Source organism: Selaginella moellendorffii, unplaced genomic scaffold, assembly GCF_000143415.4.
Source record: "Selaginella moellendorffii unplaced genomic scaffold, v1.0 SELMOscaffold_24, whole genome shotgun sequence".
NCBI lineage: Eukaryota > Viridiplantae > Streptophyta > Lycopodiopsida > Selaginellales > Selaginellaceae > Selaginella > Selaginella moellendorffii.
The window spans coordinates 469,469-488,295 of NW_003314285.1; the positions used below are offsets into that span (position 1 = coordinate 469,469).

An 18,827-nucleotide genomic window follows, 5' to 3' on the forward strand; every position below is an offset into this window, starting at 1 on the left:
GCCCCCAGAAAGCATAAGTTTTACAAACAGTGCCCAGCAAATACCGCAACCAGGTACCTGCCACCTTTCTGTTCCACGAGAATGACAGGGGGGCCTGTTATTTCCAGCTCAGGAAACGAGACAGCTACTGAGCTAAATATATCATGTGCTCCAGAGCTTCTCCTATTTCAGGCAAAAAGACCACTAGACCCCACCCCATACATGTGGTGCTTTGGGGCATTTGTGAGTAGCAGATGCCGAGTGTTGGCATTTGCATGGCATGTGCACATGGATGTGTCCGGTGTATGCGAGGCTCTTATTCGTTGCCGTCGAACAATACGCATCTGACACGACCCAGACACACATCAAACTCTGCCTCCTTTGGGTGCTTGATCCTTGAGGGATTGCTTGATCTCCCAGAGTGCAAGGTCCAAGCAAGGAAGTACGCCATGACTGATGTATTTCTCGGTGTTGTTGGATCTTAAAAATGGCTGTGCTTTTGAGTTCCTGGCAAGGAATTGTATTCTCTTACGAATGAATCTTTGGTGTTTTTTCACAATCCATCTATCCAAACACAATGTTGTTATTGCATTTGCATATTCCTTTCAAAAGTACAAAGAATGTGAAGCCATTTCAAGGCATCACACAACAATGTATGGGCGACAATGCGTTCAGAAAAATTCATAGCTAAGTTGGTCACACAATGTTACCAGGAGTTCTTTATAGCTGCCTCGCTCCGCAATTCTTACTGCCTTTCAAAGCGCAAACCCCAGCACTGTTTGTCTCTCGCCCCAGCATTTGCCCCATGGGGGCATAAGTCTTACAAATATTTAGCAAATGCCGCACCGGGTGCCTACCACCTTTCTGTTGTGTGGGAATGACAAAGGGGCCCTTGTATTTCCAGCCCAGGAAAAAATAACTGATAAAAATTACCCGAGTTAATTTTATATTTTAAGCAAAAACATCTCTAGTAGATTTGCATCCATGGCCTGAGGACCTAGAGGCGCAAAGTCTGAAGGGTTGATCAATGAGAGTGCTCTGCGTTGTTGTGAAGATGACCGTTGAGATCTATTTTCAAATATTCTGGACTGCTTTATTTTTTCGATGAAATGTAGTATGTTCTTGGGAGGATCTTGGCGGTGATGGCGTTCAAACCGGTCCTATAGGCTCAGGGCACAGGCCAGGTATGTCTCTCCACAGCCTTGATGGCAGGCACAGCTTGGATGGAATTTAGACTTCCGGAGAGATTCCAAAATCATAGAGACGTGCTAAAGCTACTAAGGTAACACGGAAGCTACTACAAGGAAGAAGAGATGGAATTCTCTTTGTAACAGGTTGTTGGATCGTCACCTTCTACCTTCTAACTGTCGCCCAAGTCCGAGGGAGACCATAAAAAGCCATGCACACCTTTCCCAGAGTCACTATAAAATTGACGCACATCCTTCCTTCTCTTCTCGACTGCCAGGCAATTAAATCAACTTTATTTTTGGGTAAACTTTGAATATACAAACACTTTTGGTCCCTGTTCCAACCAGATTAACGCTCCAATCTCACAGCCACCTATCCGATTGAGATGAGGCAGAGATTAATGTTGTGATTGGAAGGCAAGCAAGGGATGTGTTGTGACACGAGAGGTAAAAAAGAAAGATAGGTTCCAGAGTTTTCTTCGCAACTCTAGATCATAAGTATGTTTTACATAAGAACCTTTATTTGCCATGGTCTGCAAACCAGTCAAAAGTCCTTTCCAGTGGCACACTAGTCATCTCGTGGTACGCATAAGCTGCATTGAGCTCCTCCTGAATGTGATGCTCCCACTTCTTCAGGCTCACAGGAAAAGCATTCCTTCGGTCGAGAACAGCCCGGCAAACCAACCTCCGTCCATCGCTCCTCATGAAATCGTTCTCGTCTAGGATCCCCGCCTCTTTGAGCGCCTGATAGATCTTTCGTGAAGCTTCATCACCAACCCCGGGAATCCTGTCGCTCAAGAGCTGAGGCGTCACTGGCAATGCCAAACACTGGATCTCTTCAGTCCCCACCCCCTTCTCCTTCAGCAACTTCATGGACCGGGCCACTCCAATCGCTCGCCGCTCGTCCCTGGGCATGTGAGCGAAGAGCGTCGCCGGATAGTCGCGATCGAAATCCATCACCTCGAAGTGTCCCTCGGAGATCATCAAAACCGTGGCGTTGAATCGCAGCCGGAGCGCGAGAGTGGAGACGAAGTAGCCACCGGAGGAGGCACCCAATGCGAAGATTGGGAGGCCATCGAGGCGGTTCTCGCGGATCCAGCCCTGGAGAATCGACACCACTTTCCCCGTGTCGGCCTGGCGATCCCAGCAGGTATTCGTGCTGGAGATAGCGATCACGGCATACCTGGACTCCAGCGCCTTGAGAACGTAGAGGCGATCCTCTGGAAGACCGATGCAGTGAGGGCAATTAGGGCTCTTGTCCCAGAAGAACGTGGCCCTGCAGTGGCAGCCGTGAGCCAGGAAGAGGATCGCGCGAGCCGGTCGCGGCGGCATCTGCCAGAGGAACTCGCTGCCATGCTTGCTCCCGAGGATTGGAAGAAGCTCCACACTCCTGCTGCTGTGGCCGCGGCTGCGAGAGGGAAAGATCGAGGAGAGAAAGATTAGGAGGAGGAGGGCGCCAAAGACACAAAGCACGAGCTGCCGCCATCGAAGGAAGAGCAACGCGCTCGCCCGCATGAAAGCCCTACATTTTGAAAATTTAGGGCAGATCTACAAAGGGAGAATTTTCGGAGAATTTGAGATCAAATCTCTTGTTTTCCACGGCCATCAAATCTTTTAAGCTGGTGAGATTGGCAAAGTTTTCCTCTGTTTTCAGCTAATCAGTCAGTGATGATGAGCAATATGCTGCAATGGAAATTCTAATTGATTGCAAGGAAATAAGAAAAAACTCCAAACCACTGTAGAAATGTTGCAATTCTAATTTTCCTTTTATATCACATGAGAACTGTGAGACCAATTGGCCCCCTGGGAAATTTCACTCGTTGCAACAATATTTCACTCTCAATCCTCTCTAAAACTCTGTAAAACACGAGAATGTTACATGGCAAGTGCATTGCCCCATAGTGGGTGTAGCCAAATTCTTCCTCCGATTTTTTAAGAAGCTCCTGGAAGAGAGGATGGTTGAGATAAGAAATTGGAATCACAAATCTCCTCCCTTCCTCGCCCACATAAACAGCCAACGATCCCTTTGGAACATCCGATGGTGGAGAGGATTTCCTTCGCAAGTAGCTTGTGCTGCGATTTCTTGTAAAGCCTGTGTTGGGATCCAAGGAATCATGGTGGCTGTGGCTCCTTCGTAAGATTGAGACCATCTTCTCCCTTCTTCTTCTCTGGATGCCCGGGGAAAGAAGAACTACAGTGAAGATACAACCCCTAGAAAAGAAATTGGATGTGTGTTTGAAGCTTACAAGCTTTAATTCTTTCTCTCGAGCCGGCCACTCGCGATTTGAGGGAAGAATTTGAGGGGAGAAATTGTGAAGAGACTCAATTTTAGAAGCAATCCACAATACACTAGAAAGCCAAGCCTTAAATTATATACCAAATGAAAGTTGGATTAATATGACTCTTTCAAACTGTGTTGCAAAGCTATAGCGTGGAGCCATTAAATGCACTACGTTGGGGAGAATTCCGTGTTTGACCATATCAATCGTAGGCGACACGTAGGTATATTCGGTTGGACGGTGTGAATAGTGGTCCAGGTTTCACTCGTGGCCACGGCCGTACAAGTACCTCTCTTGTCCTTTCTTACCTTTGGCCTTTCCAACCAATCGAACCCCACCAACTGGCGCTTGGCACATTGATAGTGCGGGGGGACACTTGTTGACTTCTGGCAGACAAAAGATCCCCCTGGAAGGTTCTAATGCGCTTCATACAATAAAAAAGGCGGAAAAATCGGGTGATTTGTGATTATGTTGGTATAATGTTAAGAATATAGTTATGGCTATAATTTTATTGTGTGTGCATTATTATTCCACAATTCATGGAGATATCGGATATGATTCCAGCCACTTGCAACTTTGCAAACCAAAGTTTTCCACAATCGTTAGGTCAAGACGACGCAGTACAAGCTGTAGCTATGGTGGCACTGGTGGAGTCTTTTGCGCGATAGGGGCAATGCTGGTGACGACTTCTCCAACCAGGTGTGTTAGAGCTACTCCAGATCATTGCCGCCCTGGAAATCCTCCTTGTTGGTCTCGCGAGGCTTTTGGCTTGACTATGGAAAATCGTCCACTCCGTCACTTCCTGTCCGTATACGCTGCTGCCCTAGCGACAGGAGGAACTAGAGCGCTCAAAAAGTATGGAACACGGCGGAGCTCTAGCTCACTGAGCAGCGATCTCCACTCCATTTCGCGAGGATGGTTTAGCGATTTTGGGCTTGGTGAGCGAATTCTACTCTCTTGGCGAAGATGGTTGAGCAGCAGCGATCTAGCTGGTGGCTGCAATTTGCTGCGCTCACCCGAAAGTGTTGGAAGGTGCTGCTCCACAGGAAGATCTCCCTCGCGGCTTATGTGTTTGCTCCTCCCCTCGCGGTGATAGTACTCTATATCCTCTTCTCCACCGTTGCGCTCGATGACTCCGACTTGAAGAACGACGACCGGCTCCAGAGCGTTCCCGATGGCTTGACTCGCTGCGTTGTTGTGGATGCTCGAGGAAACCGGATGGAGCTCAAGAGCTTCTCAGCACCGAACTCGTCCCAATCTCTCCAGCACTGTATCACGATTGGATTTGTTTCTGACGCTGGAAACAACGCGAAAGTCGTCATGCAACAGGTGAAAGTCTGTCCTTTCTTTCATTTTTTCTTTCCTCGATCTCGCTAAGCTAGTTTGATCTTGTTCTTAGGTGGCCAACTCGGTGGGCCTTGAGTATGGTGTTGACGTGGTGGAGTTCCCCAGCAACCAGAGAATGTCCGAGTTTATGTGGAAGAATCCCGGCCATGTCGATCTCGCTGTCTCTTTTTTCCCGGACAACTTCCACGCTTATGATGTCTGGATGAACAGAAGCTACACGAGAGCCTACGGATTCGGTGCTCTCAAGAAACTGGATCCATTTCTCAAGTCACAAGGTCTATCTGGCAGGCTGCTCACACTCCAAAAATCTCTCGATACTGCTATTATTTCGACATCATCCCGAGGCCAACAGCGTTTCTCGTTGCAAGTGAGCATTGCTTTCTATGTTTCTTTTGTTTGTAACACTTTGCTACGCAGGTTGGAGCTTTCACTGACATTAGAAGCGACGAGAAAATCTCCAGAGAATCGAATGTTGGTGCCGGGCAAGAGACCGGATGTGACGAACCTACGTATCGGGTGAGAACTCAAGTCGTGATTGGTTTCATGGGAGGCACCTTGATAGCAACTGGAGTTGGGATCTCGACTATTGTGGTATGATGCAAAGCTTCTTTTTTTCCTCGAGAATACTTTTACGAGTTTGTAAATTTTTCTTTTTTCAGGTGATAATGATCCTTGCTTCGGAGAAACAAAAGCGATTGATTGGAAAACTACGTCAGATGGGGCTGCAAGAAAGCGCACACATTGCTTCTTGGACGATCGCGTTTCTTTTGCTCTCGTTTGTGAGTTCCCTGCTTACGGTGATTATCATGAAGCTCGTTTCGGGATCACACCAGCTCTTCGCCTTCAAATACACTTCATTTGGTGTAAGTTTATCCTTGAGTTCTTGCAAACGAAACTTACCTTGTTTTCCCAGGTGCTTTTTGTAACTCTCTACGCTTTTCAAATAGCCATGATCGGGGTAGCGCTGATTGTTGCGGCGCTCTTTACAAAGCCCGTGTGGATCATGACAGTTTCGTCCCTGATTTTCTTGGGGATACTCTTCTCGACAATGACGATGAACCTTACTAGTTTGACCATGGGCATGTGAGTTCTTGCTTTTGTGCAATGGTTGTCGTTTTTAATCCTTTCTATGTTTGGTGATAACAGGTTTGGCGTTGATGTGTCTGGGAATTGCGTGAGAATGGACAATCCTTACAGTGGATTCTGGGCTCCTCACAAAGCTACTCACTTCATGGAGTTTGTTATTTTCTGGTTTCCGTGGATAAGTTACGGACGGATAGTTCTAGAAATGTATGCAACCACGATCTACGGCAGGAAAAGTTTTTCATTCCATGGTAAGCTGTAGTCCTTCCCTCATGATTTTCTTTTAACATGACAATATGTGATAGATCTCCAATCTACGATGCATTATTTAAAGTCCGGCAGCGAGGTGGCCACTGTATATTCAGCACCATCTCTTCTTGCTTCTGTGTTTCTGATGCTTGGTCTTTGGATCGTCAGCGTCCCACTAGCATGGTACCTTTCACAGGTTTTTATTTGTTCCTTCTTTTTTCCATTGTTTTGTGTTTTATAAGTTGGTTATTTTGCTCTAGGCTCTTGCTGGAAGAACAAACGGAAGAAGAAGTTGGAGGTTTCCTTTTCAAAGGGGATACTGGGGATACACTGCGGCTGCTGGATCATACACTCGAGGTGACACATTTGCTGAAGAGAGGCAAAAGTCGCAGCAAGAAAACTCTTTGCGAATCCTAAAAATGTCAAAGAGCTACAAACGTGGAACTGCTCTACGCGAAGTTTCGGTGACAATGAACAACGGAGAAGTTTTTGTTCTCCTTGGCCACAATGGTACGCACTTTAATATGGATAGTTAATTCTCACTGACTTTCCGTAATTCTTGTAGGTGCTGGAAAGTCGACTCTGATTAACGTTTTAACTGGCTTGACGGATGCAACTTATGGAGAAGCTTATTTCAGAGGCTACAGTTTCTCAACAGACATGGCACAGATTCAAGCAGTGTGTGGAATTTGTCCTCAGTTTGACGCTCTTTGGGATGAGCTGAACGCGGAAGAGCACTTGTACGTGTGTGCTGCCATGCAGGTATATAATGTTTTCATTCCCAAGATGAAACTTTCAATCTTTACTTTTCATATTTTCTACAGGGTCTTCACGGGAAGTACGCTGCTGAAGAAATCAAACGTGTTCTTGCAGCAGTGGATCTTTCAGAGGAGGGTAAAAACATGACAACTACCTTCTCTGGAGGCATGAAGCGAAGGCTATCAGTTTGCATGTCCGTGCTGGGTGACCGTCGTAAACTTATCTTCCTGGACGAGGTAAAAGCTTAAGTGTTTTTGCGTCCAAGTAGACAGGATTGATGATTTCCGTTGCAGCCAACCACAGGCGTTGATACAATAAACAAGAAACGAATCTGGGAGCTCATTGAGAAGGTCAAAGAAGAAAAGATAGTGGTTTTAACAACACACAACATGGAGGAGGCCGACGCTCTTGGAGATAAAATCGCAATTTTGCACCAAGGAACTCTCAAAGCCGTTGGTTCATCTCTATTCTTGAAGGTCAGTGTGTTTTTCTTGATCCAGGCAATGCTGGTTCCTTATTTATCTTACTACTTTCCAGAAAGAGTTTGGTTCTGGTTATCAGATCTCTTTGCTTCTAGCCTCTCCCGAAGACGCGCCGGAAGTCGAGGCTATTGTCAAACGCGTTCTTCCGGGATCAAAAATTGTCCAGTCCGCGGCTGGAAACTTGAAGGTTTCACTTAACCACAACACAGCACTAGCCATTCCAAAACTTTTAACCGAGCTCAGAGTGAGGCTACCCGGGAGAGAGAAAAGCGAGCCTCCGACTTCGTCCAAATATCTCAAAGAATGGGGTATCTCCAACACAACCCTGGAAGAAGTTTTTCTCCGGCTCAGCGCTCGAAACGACCACCAAGTGACTGAAGAGAACGAGAACGAGAGTCCCGATGTTGAGAAGCTGTGCCTTATGTGCGGGGTGAAAAGAGCCGACGTTGTTACTCTCTACACGCGCTCTGGGATTTCCGTCAAGGTACCAAATGCGGTGTGCTTAACGTGTGCTTTGGCAGAGCAAGCTCCAGCTATGATGGACTCCATCGCAGAAGATGAGAACCACGAAAGCCAACCTTTAAACGAAAGTTACGAAGAGCTCACCGAGAGTTTTGGTCCGCCTCCAAACACTCAAGTCCGTGGTGAGAACCACGTAAACAATGGGGAAAATCAAAACGATCCAGCTCCAACGACAGTTACGAGCAACGCTGGGTTATTCCGATCGCAGATACGCGCGGTGTTATACAAAAACTTTCAGCTCAACTTGGCACAGAAGAAGGCCTTCGCTTTCTACTTTCTTACATTCGTGGTATACGTGCTACTCATGAAGCTTTTCGGAGGATCGATCTCCGGGACACGCCAGAGTTTCTCCGAGAACGTCTGTCCGGGAAGGAGCGATCTGGTTGACAGTGGCTACTGCAGCGCTCAAAACTTTGAAGCTGGTTTCTTCCACATTGATCTATCGTGGACTGCTCTCTCCTCAGCTCTCGCTCCAATGCTTCTCAACTCGACTTTAGATCCAAGCTCGAGGGTGGCAGTGACACCGGTGGTATGGTACTCTTCCCAAGGCGACCTCGATCTCAATTATACTTTCACTGGCAGCAACAAGTCTACGGTGGTGGCGCTCAAACAAATTCAGAATCCAGATCCTAATGCTTTGTTCGTATCCGGACAGCAAGATCTCCAGAGAAAATCTGTCCGAGTCAGAGTTCCGTTCTGCTCATCCAACGCTCGAGCCAGTGACGGCGATCGAGTCTATATTGAAGACCTCTCCACGGCCACCGCAACTTATGATGCTTTGTTCCCGACTTCCGGCCTGGCCTGGTCGACTTACTCGTCGGGAGGTTCTAGCGATCGTCATGTCGCAGCTACTGTGAGATACAAATCCAGGTTCCACTCGTACGACGCAACAAGGATTTGGATACGCATGAGAAACGTAACGTCTGGTTTGTGTGGCTTCTCCGGCAGCAGCAGCACTTACAAAGATCTCGCTCAGCTCTACACCGATCCATCCTCGACCTCCTCCTACATGGTCGCCTCAGTAGCTCCCTTCCTCGCGATGAATGCTATAAGCAACGGGCTAGCTTCCACGGCTGACAGCAATGCTCCAGCGATCACGGCCAGGCTTAGAGTTTATCCGGATCTCGAGTTCGCAGGCAACCGACAGGACGATGGTGTTTACAACCCGGCGACGCTCCTCTTCGCCATCATGGGACTGTCAACTTTCTTCCCTCTCTACGTCCGGAGGCTCGTCATGGAGCGTCAAACTGGACTCCTCCACTTGATGGTGATCGCTGGGATGAAACCATCGGCGTACTGGCTTGGAAACTATCTCTACGACTTCATCCTCTCAGTGATCGACGGGGTGGTGTTCTTCGTAATTGGAAGACTAGTCGGAAGTAGCTTCGTCCACGCCGATCCGCTCATGTCCGCTTTGATCATCTTGGCTTGGGCTCACGCTCTCAATGGCATGTCAACTTTCACGGCCGGGTTTTTCAGCAGCGTTCGAGCCGCGTCGCTCGTTGCGATCGGGATCATCATCACTGCTGCTGGCTGCGTCTTCGTCAATGTGAAGTACAAGGATCAAAGTTCCATGCCTGCTGCAGCCGCCATCTTTCCACCCCTGGCTTTGGCTCGAATTCTCTATCTTCTCTTTGCTGGAGTGAGGCAAGGCGAGCTTATTACGGATATTGTGGTACTTCTTCTTGGCAGCACGCTGTTATACGTCGCTGGAGTGCTTGTCAACCAGGCTAGAGCGTCGCTCAATCCCTTCGGGTGCTTCTCTAGATTGTTCACGAGGGAAAATAACTTTTTGGACGAGGAAGCAAAACAAGATGGGACATCCGACTCCGAAGACATTGCTATGGAGGTGGACAAAGTTCGAAACGCTCAGCCTGGAGTACTGGCGATCAAGACACAAAACTTGAGGAAGATTTATCCGGCCTCGAGCGGGAAGGGAGCCAAAGTAGCAGTGGACAATCTCACGCTCGGCTTGCAGTATGGTGAGATCTTTGGACTCCTAGGAGCAAATGGAGCAGGGAAAACTACAGCACTCTCGATGCTATCCGGCTCTCTCGCACCCTCGGCAGGAACTATAGAGATTGGAGGTAAAGTAATTACCGGGAAGAACGAGCTCTCTCCCAACCAGCTGAGCATCTGTCCTCAATCGGATGTCGTATGGAAGGATCTCTCGGTAAGAGAAAGCTTTCTCTTTTCCTCTTCAGTTTTAGCTTTGTTTATTTTTCCAGGTGTGGTCGCACTTCATGATATACGCTTATATCAAAGGCTTGAGTTCCGCGCAAGCTCGAGCTTCCATTCAGACAATCGCTGCCGAGCTTTCACTCAATGGCGACTCGTTTCACAAGAAAGCGTCGAGCTTATCTGGAGGTCAACTGCGTCGGCTCTCTTTCGGTGTTAGCCTCGTTGGGAGTCCCTCGATTCTACTCATGGACGAAATAACAACCGGTAAATCATCCTCTCAAAGCTTTCACTAATGCTTCAGCTTTCTTTTCCAGGCCTTGATCCTGTAAGTAGAACAACGATCTGGGATGTTGTAAACAAGCAATCCAATGCTGGACGCTTGATTCTACTCACAACACATTCCATGGTAATCAAGCAAACTTTCCAGCTCTCGATGGACTCTCAGAAACTTTCTTTTATGCAGGAAGAGGCTGATACTCTTTGCACCAGGATTGGTATCATGGCTCATGGGAAAATGAAGTGCCTTGGAGCTCCACTTCATCTCAAGAATCGTTACAGTAATGGCTACACTCTCACTGTTGTGATGCAGAAAGATGACCACGAGAGCTCCGAGACAATTGCTTCGCTGATCAAAAGAGCTGCTCCAGATGCCACTCTTGTCTACTCGTAAGTGTTGGTGCTTTTCTTTTTCTTTGGTTCTAACGTCCATCGTTCTATAGATGGCGCCGAGTTCGCAAGTTTTCCATCAAGATCTTCGATCTAAAGTATCTGTTCCAGTTGCTAGAAGACGATGCGAACAAACTCGAGCACGGGATTCGAGAGTGGCAGATCGAGCAAACGACACTTCAAGACGTTTTTCTGAAAGTCTCCGAGCACGAGTGAGCTTGCATATCTGCTATATTATAGAAGAAGAGCCCGAGACCAGGCTTCATTGTTTACAGTCTCGTTGTTTCTCTCGCAAACGAGTAGTTCGTCCCTGTTAGCTATACGTTTTGGACAGCTCCGACGAGCTCGGCCGGAACAAGAACTTCGCAAAACTGTAAAGTGTCAGCACAACGCTCTGTGTCCACCAGAGGAAGAGCAGAAAAAGGGCAATCCCCACCACTCCGATGGAGAAGCACGAGAACACCACAAACCCGAGAAGTGCCGTCCACCACGAGAAGCAGAGATGGAGGATGGAGATCGGTAGAAAGACGAGTAAGACGACGCTGGCGGCGATTAGCTTCCCGAGCTCCCAGAGCTTGCGCTCCAAAACACCAGGAACGTTAGCACCTGGAATGGATGGATGAAACAATGGAAGTTAGATCCTAGAACCGAAAGAATCACACAAGAACAAGCGTACCTCTAAGCTGGAACAAGTTGGTCGGTGACTGCAAGAGTAGTGAGAAAATCCTTCCAGTTCTTCCTGGTGGCGACGGCGGGGAAATTAAAGTCGATGTTGTTGGTTGTGTCGAGAGTGATCCTCCCAGAGCGTGGAGAAGGATGTAGTTCTTTGGAAAGTGGTGGATTCCTCGCCACTTGGACAGCGCTCGGCATTCCGGGCATCGAAACCTCGGCAGCGAGGAGCTGACGACGAGGCGCTCCACACACAACTGGCAAACGGTGTGTCCACAGCACAAGAGCCTGGGCGTGTGCGATCCATCGTTGAAGAACTCCAGGCAAACCGGGCACTCTAGGGGGCCTAGCATGGTTCTCCTCTCAGCATGTTGGATTTCAACTGGATTGAAGGAAAGAGAGAACGATCGCTCGATTGGAAGAGCCCTAGGCTGCTTGTTTTACCTCGATCAATACCGGATCATCAGCCACGTCCAAATGCGGTGCCCCATTCTCGGAGGCGCATCATTCCTCTCGCGCATGGATCGGATCAGATCAAAACGCTCCCTGCCAAATTAGGGCTCATCAAGATGCTCAGCGAATATACCCCATTTTCATCTTGAACAAATGCCGACCGTCGGATGCAAATCTTGGAAAACAATCGTGGCCGTTGAGATTCTTTAAGGAGACATGCAAAACAAAAACAAATGATCAAGTACTGGAAAATTGGGTCCTTTGCGACTTCTCCACCATTTCTTTCACGCTCACGTCGAAAGCGTCGTCCTCCCCATCGAGAGAATCCCGACCACCATCGCCAGAGCTCCATGGCTTCCCAGTATAGAGCAGCCGCGGGATGATCTTCCGGATGTTCCTCTGGAGCTCTCCAATCCTCTGGCTGCTAAACTTGCTCCTCAGAAACTCCTCCACCTCCAGCCCATCCCGGCGGATCTCTTCCTCGGGAATGAACACCGAGTAGCTCTCGCGCTCGCGAGGGAGATGCCAAGTATACTGTGTGTAGGCCGAGTCGGCGTGGAAGAAGACGGGAATGCAGCCGCAAACCAGCGAGTCGAAGCTCGACCTCCGCGTGGAAGTGTCTCCCTGCGGCTGGAGGCAAAAGATCGAGGACAGCAGCTTCTCGGCGATCGGGAGAGGATTGTGAGCACACCTCAGCTTCGAGCAATTCACGGCCTCGCAGCTCCGGGACTTGCGACACTGCTCAAACAGGATCCCCCGGATGCTCTCGTTTTGCTGAGGCCGCGGAGCTCCGGCGAAGGACATGAAGTTGGTTCTCGGGCTTGCCTTGACTCTCTCGATCCATGCCTGTAGCTCCGACTTGGTTGCCGGGTGAAAGGAAGTTGGATACGGTATTGCCTGCTCTGTCCGATCCCAGGGACGTCGTTCCATCACCAAAGTCGTCACGTTTTCCATCTGCTTGAGCAGCCGAAGACTAGTCCCCCACGAAGACTTTCCGCGGTAGCTAGCAAAGTCCCAAGCTGTTCTTCCTGTTACCATGAAGTGGTCGTGGCCGAGATTTCTTCTCCAGCTCCAGCTATAGTTTGCCTCCAGAAACTTGACGAGATCGACCCCTTGCTCGTGCCTGTTCAAGTTGTCCGCCCCGTAAAGGAACCTGAGAGCGTCCAGTCCTGCGTAGTAAGGGATGAAGAACGCATCGGCCTCACGGGGAGAATTCACAAGGCACCTGTACCTGCGCATCCTCTCGTGGAAGATCACCTCCAGCATGTAAGGATCGGTGGCGTACCACGAAGAATTTGCTCCAGCCAGCGCCTTCCCGAAGCCATGGTTGATGAAGTGGTCGCAGAACGTAAGCCAGGAGACCATCTTGTCGCATTTTTCCAGGACTTCCAAGTTGAATTTGCGAGGAAGCTCGTACATGAACACCCGCCTCCCCTGACACGAGTGCAAGTCCTGGCCATCTGGAAATTCGTGATGATCGCCCCGGCTAAAAGGATGCCGTGCTCTGTCCCTGTTTGTGACTTCCTCGAAAAAAGCACTGGAACTCTTGTGTTGCTCCGGAAACGTGAGAAACTTGATCGGGTGGAGTCTGTAGGAGGAAGAGAATGCCCAGTAAGTCCCAAAGCTCGCGGACATACAGAAAAAAATGCAGCAAGTAAGGAGGAACGATGCACCTCCTTCCGACGATAGCAACAATTTGCGAGACGACGAGCTGCTAAATTTCACTCGAAGAGCCATCATTCATCGTATTGAACCCGACTTTTCGAGAATTCTCGCTCCGTCGTTCACGCTTCTGAATTCAGTGCTTTCCTCCTTTCAGGACTGCTCGCAAGCCATTCTCCAGAGTGGTCCCAGTCTCGATCCCTATCAGAGTAAAAACACGCCAGCGAATCAGTCAAGACACGGCAAATATGTAAGCAAAAATATTTAAAACTCGTGTCAAGACCAACCTCGCTCGAACTTACATACCAGCCATGGGTACCTTCTTCCATATTTTAGTCAATCATCGCCGGTGTGTGACCGCCTTGATCACTCCAAAGACAAAGAGACATGGTTTGCTGTCAGATACTGCGCATTTGTCTTGCAGTCGTCCTCGTTCTGTTTTATCATTCAGGCCAACGTAGAACCTGTTCATATGCAAACATGAAAGTAGCACTGATTAGAAATAAGCAGCACGGACTTACCGCCCAGCTTCATCTCGATCTTTTCTAGAAAAGCTGGTAAAGAGTTACCATTACCCCTGGAATTTTCCACAATAGGATTCTTGTCTGGCTCTCTCTTGGCCATGTTATAGCACACTGCTCGTAAAAAAGGCCTCCCGGTGTTGAAGGTGGAGACAAATCAGAATGTACAAGACTACAAACGCACCTTCATATTCACTTGATGAAACAAAAAATGAACAACAAAGACCTCAAGCTTCTGGTTGCATTTTTTCGGACTCTTCTCTGATAGATTGAAACAGAACGGACGATAAGTAGCGCTCGCCGAAGCTAGGAAGAACCACCTGCAGCAGATAAGCTCATCAGGTCTTGCCATGACTAACGTGGAACACACTATCGCACTTACACAGATCAGCTTGTTTGCATTCTCTGGTCGCTTTGCCACCTGAATGGCGGCACACACAGCAGCTCCTGACGAGATTCCCACCTGGTGCCGTTACAAAGAGAGATTAGAGCTTTGCAATCCCATTTTGTAAGAATTAGTACCAGCAGGCCTTCCTTCAACGCCAGCTGCTTTGCCATTTCTACAGAATCGTTACTTGAAACCTACAAAGCATCACCAAAACTATCGTTTTTTTAAGCTTTGCATTTAAGAGTACCTGAATGACTTCGTCAAGGATTTCTACGTCTAGAATGCTTGGAATGAATCCCGCACCAATACCCTGAATCTTATGCGGACCTGACAAGACCACCACTTTCTATGAGCAATTCAACGTAAGCCAATACAAGCATACCTGGCTTTCCGCCGGAGAGCACGTTACTCTCTGTGGGCTCAACACCGTAAATCTGTACAAGACAACTGTAAGCTGGAAAAGCAGACCACCCAGAACCACCACTACCTTGATGTTCGGATTTTTCTTTTTGAGGAACCGTCCAGCACCAGTCACGGTACCGCCAGTTCCTATTCCAGCTACAAGAATGTCAACTTTGCCTCGTGTGTCTTCCCAGATTTCAGGTCCAGTGGTTTCAAAATGCACCTGAAACGTAAAAGGAGTGTTAAACTCGGATAAAGAGACAACTAACGCACCTTGGGATTTGCGGGGTTTTCAAATTGTTGGAGCATGTAAGAATTTGGAGTCTTCTTCAATATCTCCTCGGCTTTCTGTACTGCTCCTTTCATGCCTTTCGCGGGATCGGTGAGGACAAGCTCGGCACCAAAGGCCTTTAGTAGAATGCGCCTCTCGAGACTCATGGATGCAGGCATTGTTAGGATCAGCTTATAGTTTTTCGCCGCGGCAATGAAGGCCAGTCCGATTCCAGTATTACCACTCGTAGGTTCAACCAGAACACTCTGCATGGCACAGAGGCTCATGAGTAGAGCACGCGAAAAAAAGCAGCAAGGCTTACCTTGCCAGGAGTTATGGCCCCCTTCTCCTCAGCATCAGAGATCATGCTATATCCGATCCTGAATGTAGCAAAACAAAGTAAGCGATCGGTTTCTTTCATCAAAATCCATACCGATCTTTGACGCTGCAGCACGGCTCCATGATTTCCAGCTTCGCAGCGATGTTGGCAACACAGCCATCGACAACGCTGTTCAAATAAACCATCGGCGTCTTTCCGATAAGCTACAAAGACAAACCCCCAAGGAACAAAAAAATCCTTCTTTCCTCCTTTTTCCAGCGAAACTCTTACCTGCGTCACATCTTCCGCGATGTTGAGCCCCTCTTCTGGCTCGGCACCGGCGGCCTCAGCTTGCACCTCAGTCGAAACAGCCGCAATCGCATGTCTTGCCCTGGGCGACGCCACAATCTTCCCCCGCTGGAGCCTCAAAGCCGACGAGATGATCCGGCGCTGCATCGCCACTGCCGAATCCCTCCTCCCGCAGCCGGCATTTCCCAGGACGAGACTGATTCCTCCCGCGGCGGCTGCAGCAGCGGTCGCCATTCCCTCGCTACTAGACGATAAACCCTAAACCTGATCGCAATGGGACAAAAATACCGCATATTCTCTAAAGATTCGAACTCCTTTAACACATGGACATTTTTTTAGGGCTCCTTGAGGCGCTTGAGCATCCGCGACGCGAATTTACGGACGCGCTTGTTTAGATTGAAGCCCACGATCACGCCAATCCCGAAGCTGACCACCGCGATCTTCACGCACGTCGATGCCGACACAAGGAATCTACTGCTCGCCCTGTGTCAAGCGATCATCTCATCATCGTTCACAAGAATCACGCGCAAGTTTGCTCTTTCTTTACCTCGCGGCTTCGTGGAGATGGTGGTGCCCGGCGTGATGCTCCACGAGTACCATTGTGGGAGGATGCGTCGTCTCGCCCATCGCCGCCACGCACCCTAGAGCTTACACAGAGGGTTTTAACAAGGGTTTTAGAACAACACAATGGGCTTATAGAATGCTTCGATTGATTGAATTTTCCCTTCGAGAGAAAATTTTCCTTCTACATTGGTAGTCTCTCTATTTGATCTTCTTCTTGGGACGCAGCTGCGATCAAACAAAGAAACACCAAAATCTCAGCTACAGCATACAAAGAAGGGAATCCTCGCAAAAAAAAACGCTTTACCTGGTTGGAGTGGCCACATTTCTTCTTCCGGCAGTTCACAGCCCGAGGATGAAGCCTTGCGTAGCACCTGCGAAGAAAGAAATCAGGAACTCCACGCGCTTGGAAATCGAAGAAAAATCACTTACTTCCGGCAGATCATCTTCTCCTGGTTATACTTCCTCGCCAGAGCCATCAACGAAGGCTCGATGATTCCTCCGCGGAGGCGAAGCACGAGATGGAGCGTAGACTCTGGCAAAAAAACGCAAAAACTCAATCAGAGCCAGCGAGAAAGAAAAGCCCCAAAACACGCTTTCTACCCTTTTGGATGTTGTAATCCGCGAGCGTGCGGCCATCTTCCAGCTGCTTGCCGGCGAAAATGAGCCGCTGCTGATCCGGAGGAATGCCTGGAAATGAAGAGAAAGCCGCCCATCAAAATCCAATCTCCCAAGAAATCCACACACCTTCCTTGTCCTGGATCTTCGTCTTGACATTGTCGATGGTATCGCTGCTCTCGACCTCGAGCGTGATGGTCTTGCCCGTGAGCGTCTTCACAAAGATCTGCATCTTGGCTGCTGCTCCTCCGGCTCTGCAAAACCCTAATGCCTCCAAGAACCCTAAAACAAGATAAACGGTGGAGATTTCATACACGTCGACAAACCCTAAGTGCCGGTATTGTTTATAATCTAACATAAGCCGCGACAAACACCAAAATACATGACACACAAAAGTCTACATCCCATGGAGAGAATGCTTGTGTTTTGGTTCTTCCTGGGATTAACCGTGTTTTTGATTGCGCTGGCTATCTTTCGCTGCATTTTCATGGAAAATCTCTACCAATTTGTGAGATCATTCCCGCAGGAAACCCAAGATCACCTGGCCGAGTTCCAGGACGAATCCATCCTCCGGATCACAAAGGGTTTCACGTCAATCCACCGCCAGCAGCTGGGCAGCACGATCTACATAGGTGTTCTCGAGAGCGGGGAACAAGTCCTGGTCCAGAAATGCTCTGGTAACGGGGAATTCAAGCGCGCGTTTACAGAAGCTTGCAATTCGGGGCGTCTCCGCGGCTACTGCATTCGATACAGCGCGATCGTTCTTAATTCACCGCAGCAGTGAAAGTTTTTCCAACAGTGTTCTTGAGCGAAGCTTGTTCTTCTGATAAAGCGTGTTATTTCTAAGAAATATCCATTGTATTTGCTTGTGAAAGTGGGCTCCCTTGTTAAAATTTGATGCTGGCAAACCTCTCTCCTATGGATATCCAGAGAGTATCCTGTCTTCAATCTCTCAGTCAATAATTTGTCCTTTGTATTTTGTTGCATTTGTTTGTTCCATCGCTTCCAATATAACTATCAATGTAATGAGAAATCTCTCTCCGGCACGAGTTAGCAATAGTTCCCTTACGTATTTTAACGTAGACACCATGGCAAGCATGGAACTCCGGCCATCCCATGGAGTCTAACAGCGCAACCTCTCTCTCCCGCCATTTAGAAACAGGTTACAACCAGCAAAGTCAAATTTCTAGATTCCCTGTTCTTCGCCCAAACGGCGGCAACATTTAGTCACAAACTGTTTCTGGATCGACCAGAAATATAAAGAGCTAGAAGAGCTTCCAAGCATCCAGCAAAAGTTGCAAGAGCGCCCATGATGTCGGAAGTAGTAATTATCGTCGGCATTTCGTTCTCAGCAATTGCGATCATGGCATTCATCTGTCGGTGCATTTACTTTCAAAAGCTCACAAGCTTTGTGAGATCATTCCCGCAGCACAATCGGCTGGCGGAGTTCCAGGTCGAATCCATAGCCACAATCACGAAGGATTTCTCCTCCATCATCGCCCAGCACCTGGACAGCAGGATCTACGCGGGTGTTCTTGAGAGCGGCGATCAAGTCCTGGTTGAAAAGTTTTCTAGCACCAAGGAATTCAAGCTGGCATTCGCACACGCCTTGGAAACGGGGCGTCTCCGTGGCTATTGCATCGAACACACTGCACTCGTCCTCCACGCATTGCGGTGAAAGTCTCTGTCGGATCTAAAAGCCCAAGATCAATGTTGGGCAAAACTCACTCGAGAAAAAGTATCAAACAAGAAGAAAATGTTCATGGAGTTTCCCGGGTTGATGAGAACTAACAATCCCATCAACCAGAATGGCCATGGTTGATCTAGCGCCAAAGCCATTAGATCACAGGGTATAGAGAGAGCCCCTGAAATTGGTAAGTGGCGCACACTTCCTCTAGTCTAGCCGCCGCGGCTGCGCAA

The 18,827-nt window shown here is 48.6% G+C and overlaps 6 protein-coding genes and 1 non-coding gene across 12 annotated transcripts; 1 reads left to right on the top strand and 6 right to left on the bottom strand.

The window, feature by feature from the left end:
- Positions 1 to 1,685: 1,685 nt before the first annotated feature.
- LOC9658047 lies at positions 1,686 to 2,681 on the bottom strand. The gene has a single exon (XM_002974339.2). It carries the CDS (start codon positions 2,679 to 2,681, stop codon positions 1,686 to 1,688), a length of 996 nt encoding a protein of 331 aa, XP_002974385.1.
- Positions 2,682 to 4,065: 1,384 nt separating this feature from the next.
- Positions 4,066 to 11,004, top strand: LOC9658049. Its single transcript, XM_024679148.1, has 16 exons — positions 4,066 to 4,774; positions 4,845 to 5,159; positions 5,210 to 5,383; positions 5,452 to 5,655; positions 5,706 to 5,875; positions 5,939 to 6,126; positions 6,181 to 6,320; positions 6,385 to 6,634; positions 6,690 to 6,886; positions 6,949 to 7,119; positions 7,177 to 7,359; positions 7,421 to 10,060; positions 10,116 to 10,332; positions 10,383 to 10,474; positions 10,532 to 10,734; positions 10,788 to 11,004. The coding sequence occupies exons 1-16, from the start codon at positions 4,412 to 4,414 to the stop codon at positions 10,948 to 10,950; spliced, it is 5,670 nt and encodes a 1,889-aa protein (XP_024534916.1). The 5' UTR covers positions 4,066 to 4,411; the 3' UTR covers positions 10,951 to 11,004.
- LOC9658050 (xyloglucan galactosyltransferase MUR3) lies at positions 10,950 to 14,098 on the bottom strand. 6 transcript variants are annotated; one of them, XM_024679149.1, is made up of 4 exons: positions 14,040 to 14,098; positions 13,825 to 13,982; positions 11,411 to 13,719; positions 10,950 to 11,340 (listed from the first exon to the last, which is right to left on the bottom strand). In XM_024679149.1, exon 3 carries the CDS (start codon positions 13,594 to 13,596, stop codon positions 12,094 to 12,096), a length of 1,503 nt encoding a protein of 500 aa, XP_024534917.1. In that variant the 5' UTR covers positions 13,597 to 13,719; positions 13,825 to 13,982; positions 14,040 to 14,098; the 3' UTR covers positions 10,950 to 11,340; positions 11,411 to 12,093. The 6 variants fall into 6 exon arrangements, with proteins under 6 accessions (XP_024534917.1, XP_002974388.1, XP_024534921.1 ...); XM_002974342.2 differs by having other exon boundaries at positions 11,411 to 11,785; positions 11,848 to 13,719; positions 13,825 to 14,098; XM_024679153.1 differs by lacking the exon at positions 14,040 to 14,098 and having other exon boundaries at positions 13,838 to 13,850.
- Positions 14,099 to 14,204: 106 nt separating this feature from the next.
- LOC9658051 (cysteine synthase) lies at positions 14,205 to 15,993 on the bottom strand. The gene is made up of 10 exons (XM_002974343.2): positions 15,711 to 15,993; positions 15,534 to 15,643; positions 15,423 to 15,480; positions 15,103 to 15,366; positions 14,915 to 15,052; positions 14,810 to 14,861; positions 14,675 to 14,754; positions 14,562 to 14,621; positions 14,422 to 14,502; positions 14,205 to 14,359 (listed from the first exon to the last, which is right to left on the bottom strand). The coding sequence occupies exons 1-10, from the start codon at positions 15,960 to 15,962 to the stop codon at positions 14,267 to 14,269; spliced, it is 1,188 nt and encodes a 395-aa protein (XP_002974389.2). The 5' UTR covers positions 15,963 to 15,993; the 3' UTR covers positions 14,205 to 14,266.
- Positions 15,994 to 16,002: 9 nt separating this feature from the next.
- On the bottom strand, positions 16,003 to 16,374 carry LOC112347779. The gene is made up of 2 exons (XM_024679155.1): positions 16,276 to 16,374; positions 16,003 to 16,211 (listed from the first exon to the last, which is right to left on the bottom strand). The coding sequence occupies exons 1-2, from the start codon at positions 16,353 to 16,355 to the stop codon at positions 16,064 to 16,066; spliced, it is 228 nt and encodes a 75-aa protein (XP_024534923.1). The 5' UTR covers positions 16,356 to 16,374; the 3' UTR covers positions 16,003 to 16,063.
- Positions 16,375 to 16,416: 42 nt separating this feature from the next.
- On the bottom strand, positions 16,417 to 17,196 carry LOC9658052 (ubiquitin-60S ribosomal protein L40). Its single transcript, XM_002974344.2, has 5 exons — positions 17,037 to 17,196; positions 16,893 to 16,979; positions 16,722 to 16,824; positions 16,597 to 16,663; positions 16,417 to 16,517 (listed from the first exon to the last, which is right to left on the bottom strand). Exons 1-5 carry the CDS (start codon positions 17,137 to 17,139, stop codon positions 16,491 to 16,493), a joined length of 387 nt encoding a protein of 128 aa, XP_002974390.2. The 5' UTR covers positions 17,140 to 17,196; the 3' UTR covers positions 16,417 to 16,490.
- Positions 17,197 to 18,661: 1,465 nt separating this feature from the next.
- Positions 18,662 to 18,783, bottom strand: LOC112347853. Its single transcript, XR_002992883.1, has one exon. It is a non-coding gene; the product is annotated as a small nucleolar RNA snoR80 (small nucleolar RNA).
- Between the last annotated feature and the right edge of the window lie 44 nt (positions 18,784 to 18,827).